Here is an 18,557-nt window from a genome sequence, read left to right on the forward strand (position 1 = left end):
TTTTCAGTTTCCCATTACATTTTATGGTACTATAAAATGGTATCAATAGAAACTACAACTCCTCTCGCAAAAAATTAGCCCTCACACCACTCTATAAACGGAAAAATAAAAAAAAGGTTACGGCTCTTGGAAGGCGGGGAGTGAAAAATGAAAAAGCAACAAATGGCTCAGCCCTAAAAGGGTTAATTAAATTCTAAAGAAAAAAATCTGTGGGGTCAAAATGCTCACTACACCCCTTAAAATGCCTTCAGTGGTGGCGTAGTTTTTCGAAAAAGGGGTCACTACTTGGGAGTTTGTTTTACTATTTGACCTCAGAGCCCTGCAATTGTGGGCCAATGTTGTGAAAATCACCAAAATAGAACCCAAATGCGCATGTTGCTCTTCACTGCCTATGGCAGGGCTTAACAGATTCCTGTAAAAATTACGATATACTGCAATACATTTGTTAGTATTAATACGTTAGTATTGCAGTATATTGTACCAGTGCTCTAACGATGGCTGGGTCAAGCCCCCTAGGGGGGGCTAATAAAGCGTGTGAAAAAAAAGTAAAAAAAAATATAACAAAGTTCAAAAAAACACCCCCCTTTTCCCCATTCTCTCCATAAAGTAATGTAAAAAAATAAAAAAAAGTCAACAAAATTGGTATCGCTGCGTCCGTAAATATCTGAACTATTACAATATAGCGTTAAACGCACACGGTAAACACCGCAAAAAATGTAAACCGCTAAAACCGCTTGTTTTTTTGGTCAACTTGGCTTTCATGAGACAATGTAATAAAAAAAGTAATCAAAAAGTTCTATGTACCAAAAAATGGTACCGATAAAAACTACAGCTCTTCTCGCAAAAAATAAGCCCTCACATCGCTCAAATCGGTGAAAAAAAAGCAAAAAGTTATGGCTCTCACATTGTGGCAAACACAAAATATTTTTTTCTTTTTTGTCTAACAAAAAGTTTATAAAAAAAAAAGTATAAAAAAAACGATATAAATTTAGTATCACCGTAATCGTATTGAGCCACAGAAGATAAGTTGTCGCTCAAACTGCATGGTGAAAGCCGTAAAAACGAACCCCAAAAAACTGTTGAGGAATCGCAGTTTTTTTCCATTTTCAGCCCGCAAAGCATTTTTTTTTTCTATTTCCCAGTACATTATATGGAACTATAAATGTTACCAATAGAAACTACAACTCCTGCCGCAAAAAGTAAGCACTCACACCACTCTGACGAAAAAAAAAAAGTTATGGCTCTTCAAATGCAGGGAGTGAAAACTAAAAAATCAAAAAAATTGCTTGGTCCCGAAGCGGTTAAATGATCACTATACCCCTATATAGATTCTTTAAAGGCTGTAGTTTCCCAAATGGGGGTCACTTTTGGAGGTTCCACTGTTTTGGTCCCTCATGGGCTTTCCAAATGCGACATGACACCCGAAAACAAATCCAGCTAAATTTAAGCTCAAAAAGCCAAATAGCTCTCCTTCCCTTCTAAGCCCTGACGTGTGTACAAACAGCAGGTTGTTACCACACATTGGGTATTGCTGTACTCAGAAGAGTTTGCTTTACAAATGTTGGGGTTCTTTTTACCTTCATCGATTGTGAAATTGGAAAAATCTAAGCTAACACTACATTTTATCAGAAAAAAAACAAAACTTAGATTTTCATTTTCACGGCCTAATTCCACTAAATTCAGCAAAAAAACTTGTAGGATCAAAATGCTCATTATACCCCTCAATAAATACCTTGAGGGCTGTAGTTTCCGAAATGGGGTCACTTTTGGGCAGTTTCCACAGTTTTGGTCCAAGGGCTTTGCAAATGAGACATGGCACCCGAAAACCATTCAAGCAAAGCTTATGGGGTTTTGCCGTAAATCAGAAGAAATTGCTTTTCAAATATTGGGGTGCTTTTTCTCTTTTAGGCCTTGTAAAAATTTATCATTTCTACCTTTCATTGAAAAAAAATTATTTTTTCATTTTCACGTTCTATTTCGACTAAATTCAGCAAAAACCATTGTGGGGTCAAAATTCTCACTATACCCTTGATAAAATTCCTTGAGGGGCGTAGTTTGCCAAACGGTATCTTTTTGTGGGTGTTTCCACTGTTTTACCCCCAAAAGACCTCTTCAAACCTGCCTAAAATATATTCTAAAAAAAGAGCGGCCACAAAATCCACTAGGTGCTCTTCCGGAATCTGGGCAATAAATGTGTTTCTCTGGGGAAAAAAAAAAAACCTTCTGTAACTAAAACTATGGATTACAATGGATGATCTAAAAAATAAAAATAAATTTAATTTGTCAAATTTCACCTCCATTTTGCTTTAATTAATGTGAAGCACCTAAAGGGTTAAGAAACTTTATAAATGCTGTTTTGAATACTTTGAGGGGTGCAGTTTTTAAAATTGGGTGACTTAAGGTGGGCTTCTAATATATAAGGCCCTCAAAGCCACTTCAATTGTAGCTAAGCGTTTGGATTGGTGGGGGTCCGAGCACTGAGACCCCCACCAATCGCTAGAACGAAGCAGCTGAAGCGCTCGTGTGAGCCCTCAGTGTCTGTTCAGCTTTTTCCGTAAATAAACGTATCGGTGTACGGACTCAATAGAAAGTCTATGAGCCCGTACTCCGATACATCAGCTTTCCGGAAAAAGCCGAACAGACACGAAACGGCTGAACGCTCACACGAGTGCTTCAGCTGCTTTGTTCTAGCGATTGGTGGGGGTCTCAATGCTCAGACCCCCAACAAACCAAACTTCTGACATGTCACTATGTCAGCAGTTCGTCAATCGTTCAGCTACACTTTAAGAACTGAACTGGTCCCTAAAAAAAAAAGTTTGACATTTTCTTGAAGATGTGAGAAATTGCTGCTAAAATTCTAAGCCTAATAACGTCCTAAAAAAAAATAAAAGAATCTTCAAAAGACGATGCCACATAAAGTAGATATAGGGGAAAATGTTAACTAGTAACTCTTTTGTGTGGTACTACTATGTTTTACAAGCAGATACATCGAAAATTAGAAAAATGCTAATTTTTGCACACTAAATTTTGGCGTTTTTTTTTACAAATACTGAATTTAAAATCGACAATTTTTCCACTAACCAAGTAGAATATGTCATGAGAAAAATTTCAGCACTGCTTGGATAGGTAAAAGCATTCCAAAGTTATTACCGCAAAGTAATACGTCAGATTTAAAAAAAAAAAAAAAAGTCAACAAGGCCAAAACAGGCCGTCATTAGTTGTTACGTTTTTAAGAGCTGCATCACGCCCTAGAGGTGCAGGCTAGTACAACAAATCTTACTATTTCCTCTCATCATACACTTGAAGTCCTAGTCTCCCAGGGAGATACAAAGGGTATTAATACAGATCTGTGGTATATAGGCATCTTCGATTCTGATCATAGAAATTCCCTCTGACTGTGCATGAATGGGGTAATGTTCTGTCCCATACACCTGAGCTCTCTCTCTGAGGCCCAGAGGCTGCTGATCTATATATACATATATATATATTTTGTACAGTAAATGGATTTAATTATAAATCAGTAATTGGCAGAACTTTGGGAGGAGCAAGATTTTTTAAATTTAACACTTAGCCACATTAAGAATTTGCTTTTACCATTCTAGGTGAGGCAACAGACCAATGAGACCTTGACAAGTAATATTTCAACTAGATTGCTAGCATAATTTAGAGGAAGATATTGTGTCAATTCATAATTCAATAAGATCTAAAAAATATATCTCGACTTAATACAAAGAACAATGTGGTTGTCCATTGGAAAACAAAAATGTATATGAAAGGGTGATCAGATCCTCCCTCCATAATATACAATTATCTTCGTCATTTACCATCTTGCCGAAAACTCAATTAGGAAGTAAACTTACCTGTAAACTGTGAATGGCTTCAAACATTTTTAAGTTTGCTTCACATATTTCACTTTTCAGAAGATTCTCTACAACAGACAAAGCGGAAATATTTTAATATAGACAGCAATATATATCTGAAGTCAGGTAAAAAAGTGAATATATTGAATGGGTTGCCCAGTATAGAATATTCATTTTCATATACCCAAATACTGAGTTAATAGCGGGGAAGTCCCTTGTTCAGGATCCTCATCTGTTGGTTCAAGTGGACAGCGGCTAAAAAGAGCATCTCTAGTTTGAGAACTTGTCACGTTCTAGATTACACAAGTAAGCCATTGATTTGAATGGGCACTATGTAATGTTTAATACCCCCTGTGGTGGTGCTGCAGGGAAATGGAACACTTACAGCCAGGTTTCCCCGCAAATTACAGCTGAATGCTGGGGGTCACTTTGTTTTAAGCTACTTGTCAAGCTTCTTACATGATCCATCTAACAATTAGGATTTGCACAAAAGTTAACAACCCCTTTAAATGAACTGCCAAAGAGGACAGTATTACATAGGATAACGCTGAAACTGCAAGATAACAGCAAGAAGCAGAAGACAATTTCAATGTAAAGTTTTAAACTCTACAATTATACAGGTGTCAATAGAAAGATAGTAAATTACATCTTTTGCACATCCTTTAGAATATGGAAGAATAAAACTTGTTTCTAAAATATGGTAACGTGTAGGTTTGCTTTTGATACCTTTAAACATATGCTGATCTACTGAATATGGGGCAAGTTCTTAATGTTGCCTACCTGCTACTGGTGGCAAGCCAGACACAGAAATCTGCCCCTGTGTGTCAGAATTTTTGAGTACTCAGACAGCTGAGAATTAGACTAAGTGGCACATGCTGGATGATAAATTTGTTTCATCTTTAGACACTTATGTCTAATATATACCACCACTTGGTTGACTTACTTTAGACTAGTTTGTTGGGCCCAAATTTCATCGCATCCTAAGCCATATCCCCTTGTCGGATGAGTCTCAAAAAGTGTAGGAAACACTTCATAAGTGTGGCGCGTGGCATGTGCGACATCTGGTTAAATTTAATCTAGAATTCTGACGCATTTTGAATAGTAAATCTGTCCCAGTCAAAATCATGTGTGCCACAATGCATACACCACAATTCCCATGTTCAACCCTTATGATAACAGAACAGTCAAATAAACAAATGCCTACATTTCCCAAATCAATGTCCATGTACCTTTGAAAAATGGCCAATGCACAGGTTATCAATAAAATGAACATGTAACGTAGCAAATAGCTAACTGACCTTTCTGAACACACACATGGAATTTGAGAATATCTACAAGTGTTTTTGCTATCATTTTTTGATCTTCCTTGAACTGCAATAAAAAGACATATATAAGCTATAACAAAAAATATATAGAAATAGCACAAGCAAAAGTTTCACCTCCTCATTATTATCTCTCGCGGTCATAACTCACTTTAGTGTACATATCAGACTTCAATTTGCTATATTCCTCAGAATGTTTTAAAGAGGTTGTGAAGTCCTAAGAAATTGACGGCCTTTTCTCAGGATACGCCATCAATATCTAAAAATCGGTGGGGTTCGGCACCCCCGATCACTTGTATAAGTGATGTGCCATTCTCTTCAACGGGAGAACGCTGTAACATTGTGAACAGCCGCTACAAGTGTCGGCGATTCACAGTACGAGCAGATAAGGAATGAAGGGAAAGAAGCGCTCATACGAGCGCTGCGGCCCCTTCAAAATAATGGATCAGCAGGGGTGCCGGGAACCGGACCCCCATCAATCAGATATTGATGGCCTATCATAGGGATAGCCTTCAATTTCTTATGACTGGACAACCCCTTTAACACAATTGCTGAAAGAATTATACTTTGCTGTCGGTATACTACATCAGAACTAAAAAAAAAAGCAGCATATAATTTAGTTTTACCTCTTTAGAATTGCCAGGATTCTCTTGAAATGCTATTCTTGCCCACAACGATAGGCGTTCCACTGTTACGTCTGTTTCAGCAGGAGTGATGGACTTCAAAAGATTTAGACATTCATCTCCCTGCGGACAAAAGATTAACCTAAATGGTTTTTGTTTTCAAGCACACGTGACAATTATGTAAATTATTTATAGATCAGACATTTGACAAAATAAATCTATTACCATTGTATGATGGTAATAAGTCTCCAGGTAGCGTTGTGCAGAAACTAGTCACACTTACTCGGTTCATATAAATTAGCTGTACAATTCTGAAAATGTACACTTCCACTGTAGGAATCCTATAAGCCTGGGCAATCTTTAAAGCATCTTCCAAAGATGAAGGTGAATCTTGCTTTAAGATGAATTTAATCAAACCCTTGAAAACAAAAAGCAAGCAAGAATAAGCAGCATGTGCTAGTTGCATTACAAGTATTTATGTCCACATTAGTGCCTCACCATGATTTGCTTATCATTTGAAAAATTAAAACCCCTAATTCCATAGCCTCGTAGAAGTTTGTTCATTTCCATGAGTCTGTAGCTTTCCTGTAATAATTTCACTCTAAAAAGAAAAAAAAATGAACAGTGATTTAAATATTTTAGTTCAGCCCAAGCGAGCTCAACCACAATATTCTAGACAAGGATACCTCCAGTGAGAGATGGCCAATGCTTTCCACCTCAGTATCTCGGTTAGAACATACTGTATATGCCATTTTCTAAGCGTCCAGGTACTCATGACACCTGGTTAGAAACCTCCCTTACATTAAATGCATTTAGAGATCTCTACGAAGCTTTTATGCAGCACAATACACTACAGCTGCATTTTGGCCTGTCAAGTCTTTATATATTCTCTTTTGGCTACTGGATAAACAGTTAATATAGTCCCCTTGCTAATGGGAATGTCCTAATAGCATTGTTTAAGTCCACAAATACAAATCACACTATAACAATCATAGCAAAGGTTCTCTTTGTGTATACATTCTCCTAGAAGTCAGAATATACCTATAATACGAATCGTAACATTTACAAGCAGAGGTAATAGGAGATCGGTAGCTAGGCAGATCTATTGCCAAAACACAATCAGCATAAATCGACCTTGAATAAGGGTTGATAATCCAGAAAATATACAGTACTGTGCAAAAGTTGTAGAAAAATGCTGCAAATTAAGAATGCTTTCGAAATAAAAGTGTTAATAGCTTAGTACCATAGTAATACCACACAAAATAGTTACTAGTTTCCCATATGTCTACTTTATGTTTGCATCGTTTTTTGAACTTCTTTTTATTTTTCTAGGACGTTACAAGGCTTAGAACTTCAGCAGCAATTTCTCACATTTTCAAGAAAATTTCAAAAGGCTATTTTAACAGGGACCAGTTCAGTACTTAAAGGAACAGTGTCATCACAATTATTTTTTTAATATGTTAAAGATGTTAGCGCTTTCTTAAAAACGTTTATATTTATTTGTGTGTTTGTGTTTTGCTTTTCCTTATTTTTACACTTTTTCTTCCCTATGGGGGCTGCCATTTTTTTTCCCATTTCTGTATGTGTCGATTAACGACACATACAGACATGGAATACGGCAGCCACAGTCCCATAGGGACTGCGAACGGGTCCCGTCCCATCCACTTCTGTGTACGCCGTCTGTGTGGGAACTGCGCATGCGCCGCTCCCACACAGTCCAATTTGAAATGCGCGCCGTCCGGCGCCATTTTCCTGTGGACCGGAAGTCGCGGCCGGACAGTAAGATTACTACTTCCGGTCGCGGCTTCCGGACTTGTGCACTTGGACCAGCGGCAGCAAACGGGCCGGAGGGAGCCGCGGCGGCAGGAGCAGGTAAGAGATTTCTATGTATGTTCGTGTTTGTGTACGTTTACTACTGTATGTAAACCTACTACACTGTGTGTTAGCTCAAAAAATGGCGACACACAGTGTAGGAGGTTAGACCGTTCAAACCCCTCGTTTATCCCGGCACTAGCCAGGATAAAGGAGGGGGGGGAGGCTGAGAGCTCACTAGAGCGAGGGCTTTTTACCCAATTTTGCAATGCTGCAATTTTGGGAATAGCTCCATCTAGTGACCAGCAATGGGAAATATTATAAATTAGAATTAATTTATAATATTTCCTGACTCGTGAAAAAAATAAAAAAAATTTGAACAATGTTTAATCACCTACACACTAAATGTTTAATTTTAAAAAAAAAAAACATGTTTTTCTGGCAACACATTCCCTTTAAGTTGCTTTGAGGGCCTTATATATTACTAAGTCCCCAGAAATCACCCCATTTTAAAAACTGCACCCTCAAAGTATTCAAAACAGCATTCAGAAAGGGTCTTAACCCTTTAGGCGTTTCACAGAAAAGTGGAGGTGAAATTTACACATTTCATTTTTTTTTTTACGAAATTCATTTGTAATACAATTTTTCCTGTAACACAGAAGGTTTTACCAGAGAAACGCAACTCAATATTTATTGTCCAGATTCTGCCGTTTTTAGAAATATCCCACATGTGGCTCTAGTGTGCTACTGGACTAAAACACAGGCCTCCGAAGTAAATAAGCACCTAGTGGATTTTTAGGCCTCCTATTAGAAAATATTTTAGGCACCAAATTTGCTAAAATTTCTTTTCATAAAAATCTACATTTTTTCCAATAAAACATACAATGTTTTCATTTTACAAAGAATAAAGGAAAAAAACAAAAACCCCAACATATGTAAAGCAATTTCTCTCGATTACGGAAATACCCCACATGTGGTCATAAACTTATGTTTGAACACACAGGGAAGGAGCGCTCTTTGTTCCTCAGGGGCTTTGCAAATGTGACATGGCACCGAAAACCATTCCAGCAAAATTTGAGCTCCAAACACAATGGAAACACCTCAAAAGTGACCCCATATGGAATTTATCTAGGGGTATAGTGAGCATTTTGACCCCGACAGATTTTTGGCAGAATTAATTGGATGTAGGCCGTGAAAATGAAAATCTAAATTTTTTTCCCATAAAATGTAGTTTTAGATTAGATTTTTTTTTTTCATTTTCACAAGGGCTAAAAGGAGAAAAAGCACCTCATTTGTATAGCATTTCTCCTGAGCATGGCAATACCCCATATGTAGACATAAATTGCTGTTAGTACCCATGGTAGGGCTTAGAAGGGAGGTAGCGTTATTTGAGTTTGAGCTCAAATTTTGCAGGAATGGTTTGCGGTGCCATGTCAAATTTGCAAAGCCCCTGAGGGACCAAATCAGTGGAAACTCCCAAAAAGTGACCCCATTTTGGAAACAACACTGAAGGAATTTATTGAGGGGTATAGTGAGCATTTTGACCCCACTGGTTTTTGCAGAATTTAGTGTAATTATGCAGTGAAATAGATTTTTTTTTTCTGCTAAAACGTGAAAATTTCATTTTTACATTTGAAAAGCATTTTCTCTTAGATTATGGCAATACCGCATATGTGATCATAAACTGCTGTTTGGACACACGGCAGGGCTCAGAGGACCGGAAGCACTATTTGGCATGCAGATCTAATTTTTTGCCGCCATGTCGCATTTGCAAAACCCTGAGGTACCAGAGTACAGTGGAAGCCCCCAAGAAGTGACCCAATTTTAGAAACTACACTCCTTAAGGCATTTATCACGAGCCATGACATTTGTCCAGGCAAATAAGTAAAGAGAACCATGTGCCTATTTTGGCGATTTTCACAGCATTGGCAGGGCTCTGAGGTCAAATAGTAAAGTAACACCCCCCCCAAGTAGTGACACCTATTTTGGAAACTACACCCCGTAGGGCATATTAAGGGGTGTAGTGAGCATTTTGACCACACGTGTTTTTAGAAATGAATGCGTAGCGGATGGTACAGCGTAAAAATTGCAATTTTCCACTAATATGCCATTTTAGTGCACAATATGTTGTGCTCAGTTTGTGTCACTGAAGACAAATACCTTAAACTGCCAAGAGAGTTCTCCCAGGTATGGCGATGCCATATATGTGGACGTAAACCGCTGTTTTGGTACACTGTAGGGCTCGAAAGAGGAAGCGCCATAAGGCTTTTGGAGCGCAGATTTATCTTGGTAGTTGTTCTTTTTGGGGTATTGCTGGTATTTCAGTTTATAATATGGGGAGTATGTAAGCTGGGCAGAGTACATCAGGGTGTAATAAGAGGGTAAATAAATAACAATTCATAGATGTGTGGCCAGTGTCGCACTGGTAAATGGTGCCCAATCTTATCCGCTTTTGGAACGCTCTGAACTTTTTGCATCGCCATATTCGGACAGCCAGAACTTCTTTATTTTTTCGCCACCGGAGCTGTGTTAGGGCTTATTTGTTGTGGGACAATCTGTAGTTTTCACTGGTACCATTTGAGTACCTGTGATTTTTTTATCGCTTTTTATTAAATTTTTTGGAAAGGAAGGTGACCAAAAACAAGTATTTCTGACAATGTTTTTTATTTTTATTTTATTTTTTACAGTGTTCACCGTGGGCTATACATGACAATATTACCATATTCTGCGGGTCGATACGATTACAGCGATACCATATGTATATAGTTTGTTTTGCAGCGTTTACACAATAAAAAATACTTTAAAAAAAATAAAAAAATAAAATTATATATATATTGTGAGAGCCTAAACTTTTTTTATATTTCATCCAAAAAGCAGTGTAAGGCACTGTTTACATAGTTTTTTGAAGCGGAAACCGCGGCGAAAACAGTGACAAAGAACGCCTCCCATTTCATTGGGAGGAGTTGTTTTCCTACGAGCGGAAAGAAACGCTCGCGGGAGGAAAAAAAAAAAGCTACCTGACCTGTGTTGAGGCGTTTTCCGCCTCAAAAACCCCATTGAAATCAATGGGAGACGGGAAAAACAGCCGCAGCATTGACGGTTTTTTTTTAAAGAAATGCTCCCGGTTTTGTCCTTTGCCTGTTGAGGTAAAAAAAAAAAAAAAAACACAAAAAAAAACTCCTAAAAAACGCGTCAAAACTCGTGGCGTGTGGTGCAAAAATAACCTGAGCTGATTGTTCCAGCCAAAAAATACTCAGTGTGAACTAGGCCTAAGTACTTGTTTTTTGGGAGACGGGTTGTAGTTTTTATTGGTACTATTTTCTGGTATATGCGACTTTTTGATCACTTTTCATTCTATGCTTTGTGAGGGGTGGTCACCAAAAAATAGCAATTCTGGGGTTTCTGATTTTTATTTTTTCGGTGTTCACCATGCAGGAAAAAGGATTCATTGACAGCAATCCTATTAGGCCCCGTCGCCGGACGAGGCCTAATAGGCTTCCATACGTGGCAGACCAGGAGGCCATTGTTCGACCACCGGTTGCCATAGCAACGATCGGCAATCCTGTGATCATATTGCAGCGTTGCCGATTAGCTTCAAACCACTAAGTAGCCGCGATCTGTTTTGATCACAGCATACATGGGGTTAATGGCAGGGATCGTTCCTTGCCATTACAGCAGGGTGTCAGCTATAACGTACAGCTGACACCGGCGGCTGACATCGCAGGCTTAGCTTCTGAACCAGCGCCATCTTGCTTCTGGGGACGGAAGCCTTTTCCGAATGGGACCTAACAGGCTTCCTTAATTGGCAGACAGGAGGCCATTGTTAGGCCTCCAGGTTGCCAAAGGAGCTATCGGAACTCCATGATTACATTGCAGGCTTCCGATCTGCTGGTAAACCCCATAGACGCAGCACATCTGAGCGCTGCATTTAAGAGGTTCATCGGCTGGATCCGGTCCACGCAGCAGGGCGTCAGCTGTAATATACAGCTGACACCTGCTGGCAATGGTGCGGGCTCTGATTCTGAGCCCGCACCAGGAATATCACATACTATTACGTTGTTTTGCTTGAAGACATTGGCGACAGCACAGTAATAGTACGTGACATGTCGCCAAGGGGTTAAGTACTATCGTCAGCGTAAAGAAGAACAAGGAGCCGTAGAAGTGATGATATGGCCCCCACAGAGTTTGTGCGGGATTACATGGAGACGTAAGGATTTGAGGAAGCCTACATCAACAAAATATCTGTGGATATTTCTCCAAGATGTTTGGAACAACCACCCTGCAGAGTTTCTTCAAAAACAGCGTGCAAGTGTAGCTAGAAAAATGTATGCCGTTTTGAAAGCAAAAGGGTGGTCACACTAAATATTGATTTGATTTAGATTGTTCTTCTGTTTACCTTGCATTTTGCTAATTGATAAAAAAAACTATTAACACTTCTATTTCTGAAATCATTTTTACTTTGCAGTATTTTTCTACAACTGCTTAAAACATTTGCATGGTATTGTTAACTAGATCATTTCTGTAAAAGGTTATTCAATAATCTAAAAATAGACACAGATTCTCTTCAAATTGCATGGTTAAATCTAAGGTCGGCTATTCAACAAAGAATATGTTGCGCACAACAGCACCAACATTTAAAATAGGTCTTCCTTTTATATTGCCATACACTTCTTAGTGATGGTGTGTTTATTTTTATCTTACTTGGGATGATCCATCTCCAGATGTTGCTTTACAAGCTGCTCCACTGGATCACTCCAAGGCACCATCGCACCATACATTATTTGAAGTACGGCATCGAATATTAACTGCATTGAAAACAGTAAAACTACAAATTAGATCATGCATAAACATTTAGAATTTCTGAAAAAGCAGTATTTTTTAGGCAAAATAATTAAACGGGGAAGGTAATTTTCGACAACCAGGGTCCCATACACAAGAATTTGAAACAAGTATTACATTTTTATCATAGAAAGCCTACTGAAGTTAGGGACTGTGTCTGGAGACATGGTTTTATTTATTTAAAAGATCAAGGAACAGTTAATCTTCAGAGCTATATAAAGAAATAAAGATGCCCCCTCAGCCGCAGTCCCCAAGATCTGCATTCTAGGACTGTTCAAAAATCTCGCAAAGTGATTAGGTGTTCCTTTCAATGAGCTTTGTTTGTGAAAACTGAACGTCCCACATTAAAAAGGAGTTCACTTACATCAGTGTCGGACATGCAACCAATAACAGACATTGCTTTGGCCTCCCATGCAGTTTCAAACAATGACGCAGAACGAGAACTGCAGCGCTCCAACAAATCCTAAAGAATATAGAAATAAAATAAAAAACACAATTATCTATCATGTATTGAGAATTTTGGATTTTCTTTTTCTATGATTTACCTTAATGTACTGAAGCAAAAGTTCTTCTTCCTGAAGGTTATGCTGGTGCATATAAGGTCTAATAACATTTTCTAATGTGGTTGGAATAAGTTCAGGTGCCAAGACTTTATCCAACATACGGAACACAATTGTAGTTGTAGTTTCCTGAAAGGTACATAGGGTAATTTCGTAGGAATAGCAAAATATACAGGGATTCATTACAAAAAAAAAAGGGGGGGGGGGGGGTAAGAAATCGAACTGCAAATACCAATACCTTTTCATATTCAGAAAGTGCAATTCTGCAATTGTATTTTCTGTACAGATTTACTAATGCCTGCAGACTGGTGACAAGCTTCATTAATTGCTGCACTTCTTCACAGTCTTCATTTTCTTTCTAAAATATACATAAAGCAATAACTCCGTTTTAAATCATACAACAGAAAGGAAAGAGTATCTAAGTCTTAATTATCCAGCTTAAGAAAGGCTCAATGCTTGTAGCGGAAATGTTGCTTTTTTTTAATGTAAAACGGCATGCAAAAAAAAAAAAAAGAACAAACAACTATGAATGTTGTTGAATGCTTTATATCCAGTCATTTGGAGCATTTCAGGTTACATAGTTAGTACGGTTGAAAAAAAGACATGTCCATCAAGTTCAACCAAGGGATGGGAAAGGGGAAGTAAAAAATTTCTACACATAGGAGCTGATATTTTTTTGTTCTAGGAAATTATCTAAGCCTTTTTTAAAGCCATCTACTGTCCCTGCTGTGACCAGCTCCTGCGGTAGGCTATTCCATAGATTCACAGTTCTCACGGTAAAGAAGCCTTGTCGCCTCTGCAGCTTGAACCTTTTTTTCTCCAGACGGAGGGAGTGACCCCTTGTTTTTTGAGGGGGTTTTACATGGAACAGGATTTCACCATATTTTTTGTATGTGCCATTAATATATTTATATAAGTTAATCATGTCCCCCCTTAGTCTCTTTTCAAGGCTAAATAGGTTAGTTATTTTAATCTTTCCTCATAACTTAGATTCTCCATTTCCCTTATTAGCTTCGTTGCTCTTTTTTGTATTTTTTCCAACTCCAGGGCATCCTTTCTATGAACTGGAGCCCAGAACTAGACTGCATATTCTAGATGAGGCCTCACGAATGCTTTGTAAAGTGGTAATATTACATCCCTGTCCTGCGAGTCCATGCCCCTTTTAATACACGACAATATCTTGCTGGCCTTTGAAGCAGCTGATTGACATTGCATGCTGTTATTTAGTTTATGATTTACAAGTACACCCAGATCCTTCTCAACAAGTGACTTCCCCCGTGTAGCTCCCCTAGGACATACGATGCATGCAGGTTGTTGGTACCCAGATGCATAACTTTACATTTATCTATATTAAACTTCATCTGCCAAGTGGATGCCCAAACACTCAGTTTGTTTAAATCCGTTTGCAATTCACGAACATCTTCCATATTCTGAAACTATATTACATAGCTTGGTGTCATCTGCAAAAATAGAAATGGTGCTATTAATCTCATCCTCTATATCATTAATAAATAAGTTGAATAATAGTGGTCCCAGCACTGAACCCTGGGGTACACCACTTATAACTGGGGACCATTCAGAGTAGGAATCATTGACCACAACTCTCTGGATACGGTCCTTGAGCCAATTCTCAATCCAATTACAAAACTATATTTTCTAAACCTATAGTCCTTAATTTACCCATTAGATGTCTATGAGGGACAGTGTCAAATGCCTTTGAAAAGTCCAAAAACACTATATCCACAGCGCTAGGCTTCTGCTAACCTCTTCATAAAAACAAATCAGGTTGGTTTTACAGCTTCTGACCTTCGCAAAACTGTGCTGTCATAATACTATTATACTCAATTATATTTTATGATACTATTTTTTGTAACATAATTCTGTATATAGTCCCTCAATAGCCCCTCAAACATTTTCCCCACAAAACATCCATTGTGGGCTTACTGGTCTATAATTACCCGGGGAAGACCTAAAGCCCTTTTTGAAAATAGGCACCACATTTGCCCTGCGCCAGTCCCTTGGCACTATACTAGTTACTAGAGAATCTCTAAATATTATGAAGAGGGGGACAGAAATAACTGAACTAAGCTCTTTAAGCTTCCTACAGAGGGCACAGTGAGGGGCGCTTTCTACCTATACTGCCCCTATAGCTGCTCTCCCGACTTAGTATAACGCCCCTATATTGCCTAATAAAAAATAAAATACTCACCTAGACCAGTTACCACGACAATTGGAGGAGCTCCCTCAGCAAGTCTCTGGTCTGTCATTTGTGTGGCTCGATGCAGACATGCCCCGATGGGGTTTCTGAATCGCGCCTGTCTGCGCATGGCCGCTCACGGCTGACGTTATAAAGTGAATGGTGGAGCAAGGAGTGGACGGCTTCCTGCTCCACTGTTTGATTCAACTGCATCTGCGTTCTGAGGATGCAGATACAGTTGATACCGGGACGTAACTGAACCGAAAAACTGGATGTGAAAGATGACGTTTGTTATTTGCTCTGAACTTCAGTTTAATTGCCCAGCCTAATAAAACGTATAACACTACTCACCAGGGGTAGCCAAAGCCACGATGAAGCAATGCCAAGTTCTGATGGATTCTTAGAAACAAAATAAACTTCTGACATTTTATAACCATTTTCCGGCCAGTTAGCCTAATGAAGAATATAGGAAAACATTTTAACTACATAAACCAGAAACAAAAATGTGACATATCAATTAAACACAGCTATTCTGATATCGGAACTTTTGGATTTATGGATATAGCATAGTTCAGTATGCCTTTTTCCAGAACACCGATCAGCTGTTTCCATAACCTCTGCCACCTAGCCACGGAGTCTTCACCTTAATGCCCAATCTCGGGATAGGTGCGGGTCTCATGTGCGCCAGCATGATTATGAAGGGTGATGGACGTTAACTGAGGGCTGTGGTCATATAATGTATTGTCAGTATGGGATTACATCATTGTACTGTAACAAACAGATGACCAGCATTTGATTTGAGAGTGACAAGAGATTTGAGAGCAGGCTAATCCAGAATCGCAAGGTTAAAGGCGTTTTTTGGCTTTAAAAAATTACGTGCAGGTGGTGTAACTGCAGTAGGATTAGTCAGTTGTTAATGAGCTGTCTGTAGCTGACATTTCTCTGTAAGCCAATCTCACATTCAGTCACATGATCATGCTGAGCAGTGACTCAGTAGCAGACAGTAAGTAATTACAGCACTACCGTACAAATTGTAACAGAGTGCAACGCAGAAATCTGTAAACATGTGCAATGACTAAGAGGGTAGAAGAATTTTGGGAACTGCAGTCCTTTACATGTTAAGTCCACAGTAAGCCCTGGCAGCATCAAAACAGAGATGCTGTACAGTGCTGGGTAAGATAATAAAAGATAACTATGGTGGAATTCAGACAGAGGTATTTTTTTTTTTTTATATAAGCTCAGAAAAACCCCTTTAACTATGTTCAGAAGTTTGTCAGTTATACATTTTAAGCCCATAGTTTTTTGTCTGAACCAAGAAAAATAAGTTTTTCAGGAATTAACATTGATGGGCTATTCTTAGGACAAACCATTAATGTGTTATTGGTGGGGTCCCACCCCCTGCTCCTCCATTCTTTAGAGTGCTCAGGCACTCTACCTAAGGGCCCAAGAATGCTTCCCAAAACTACAGCCTATGAGGATTCAGGAGCCCTGTTATGAGATTACATTTAGCTGAAAATAAACTATATTAAATACTAATTCCAATGATGATTTATCCAATTATATACTATCGTATGCAGTCATTATTTTTCAAATCGTTTTACTTTACTTAAGAAGAATTATAAGAAATTACCTTATCAGTTAGTTCTAAAGCTCGTGCTCTGTGTTCCAGCCATTTTGCTAGAATTTTCTAGGGAAGGATAAAAGAAATGAAAAAGATAACTTGGTAACATTCCTAAAAAGGTTTTGAAATTAAAATATTGAACAAACAGCCGAACCAATAGTTTTACTGTCAATTATACTACACATAGTGCTATGAATGAACCCTTTTTACAGGTGCTTAATCTTGCTTAGCAATGGATATATCCATCACTGGGTTCCATTGTACCAAACAAGATCGAAGCGGTATTATGTTACTTATACCTCACAGTAATAACAGAAACCAGGTACGGTATTGCCTTTTTTGGTCCAAACGCCACACATTTGCAGCTGGGGGAATTTTGCTGGAAAGTGTTGTCCTGGTATAATACGGGCACCATCGCTCCCAACAGATATGTTTGGGCCCTCCCCGGTTCCCTAATTTTAGGGCCTTGATAAATTGCCTCTTGAAAGAGAAGAAATGTTCCCCTCGGGCTGCACAACTGCAAATTTTTTTTTTCCTGACTTAAGGGGCCATAACTAACTTTATTTTTTATAGACGCAGTGATGTGAGGTCTGGTTTTTTTTGCAGGACGAGCTGTAGTTTTTATGGGTACCGTTTTGGGATACATGCGACTTTTTGATCACCTTTTATCCTATTTTTTGGGAGGCCAGATAAACAAAAAAACGCAATTCTGGCACAGTTTTATTTTTATTTTTTTATACAGCGTTCACCATGCGTTATAAATTACATGTTACCTTTATTCTGCGGGTCAGTCCGATTCCGGCGATACATATTTCATAGCACTATATTTTACAACGTTTTGCACAACAAAATTACTTTTGCAAAAAAAATATTTTTTTTTTTTGTCGCCAACTTGTGAGAACCATAACTTCTTAGTCGACGGAGCTGTATGAGGGCTTGTTTTTTGCGAGACGAGCCATAGTTTTTATAGGTACCATTTTTGGATACGTGCGACTTTTTGATGACTTTTTATTCCAATATTTGTAGGGCAAAGTGATCAGAAAACAAAACTGGTCGTTTTTTACGCTGTTCACCGCGTGGAATAAATATAATATTTTTATACCTCAGGTCGTTACGGTCGCAGCGATAATCAAATACATATGGTTTATTATTTTTTTTCAATAATAAAGGACTTGATTAATGAACAGGGCTATTGTGTTTTATTTTATTACTTTAAATTTTTATTGTTTTCAAACTTATTTTTTTCACTTTTTTTTTTTTTTTACACTTTTTTTTCAAGTCCCAAGACTTGAAGGTCCAACTGTCAGATTATTTTTTTCTAATACGTTGTGCTACCTATGTAGTGCAATGTATTAGATCTGTCTGTTATTCACTGACAGCAAGCCAATTAGGCTTAGCCTCCCGGCGGGGCATAATCGGCTTCCGTAATGGCAGAGCAGGAGGCCATTGTGTCTCCTGTTGCCATAGCAGCAGTTGCCAGTCCTGATCGCCAGCCCTGACAGGCAATCTGCTAGCAACCGCTAAGATGCAGCGAGAGCTTTCGATCGCTGCATCGAAGGGGTTAATGGGAGGGATCGGAGCTAGCTCCAGTTCCTGCCGTTACAGGTGGATCTCAGCTGTAACATACAGCCGACTTCCACCACTGATGACGCCGGATTAGCTCCTGAGCCGGCGCCATCTTGCCAGGTGCTACGGAAGCCGTTCAGTCTCCTCCGCCGGGCGG

At 38.7% G+C, this 18,557-nt stretch overlaps 1 protein-coding gene across 2 annotated transcripts in view; it reads right to left on the bottom strand.

The window, feature by feature from the left end:
• Positions 1-18,557, bottom strand: part of KNTC1 (kinetochore associated 1) — a 245,329-nt gene that overhangs the window by 147,373 nt on the left and 79,399 nt on the right. For both annotated transcript variants that reach the window (XM_075834110.1, XM_075834112.1), the window contains 11 exons: positions 16,844-16,900; positions 15,565-15,666; positions 13,255-13,374; positions 13,002-13,145; positions 12,821-12,919; positions 12,319-12,422; positions 6,304-6,406; positions 6,089-6,223; positions 5,809-5,928; positions 5,159-5,231; positions 3,861-3,928 (listed from right to left, as the gene is read on the bottom strand). In XM_075834110.1, coding sequence (XP_075690225.1) covers positions 3,861-3,928; positions 5,159-5,231; positions 5,809-5,928; positions 6,089-6,223; positions 6,304-6,406; positions 12,319-12,422; positions 12,821-12,919; positions 13,002-13,145; positions 13,255-13,374; positions 15,565-15,666; positions 16,844-16,900 — 1,125 coding nt within the window. The remainder of the gene's footprint in view (positions 1-3,860; positions 3,929-5,158; positions 5,232-5,808; positions 5,929-6,088; positions 6,224-6,303; positions 6,407-12,318; positions 12,423-12,820; positions 12,920-13,001; positions 13,146-13,254; positions 13,375-15,564; positions 15,667-16,843; positions 16,901-18,557) is intronic.

This window comes from Rhinoderma darwinii, chromosome 1 (assembly GCF_050947455.1).
Source record: "Rhinoderma darwinii isolate aRhiDar2 chromosome 1, aRhiDar2.hap1, whole genome shotgun sequence".
Taxonomy (NCBI): Eukaryota; Metazoa; Chordata; class Amphibia; order Anura; family Rhinodermatidae; genus Rhinoderma; species Rhinoderma darwinii.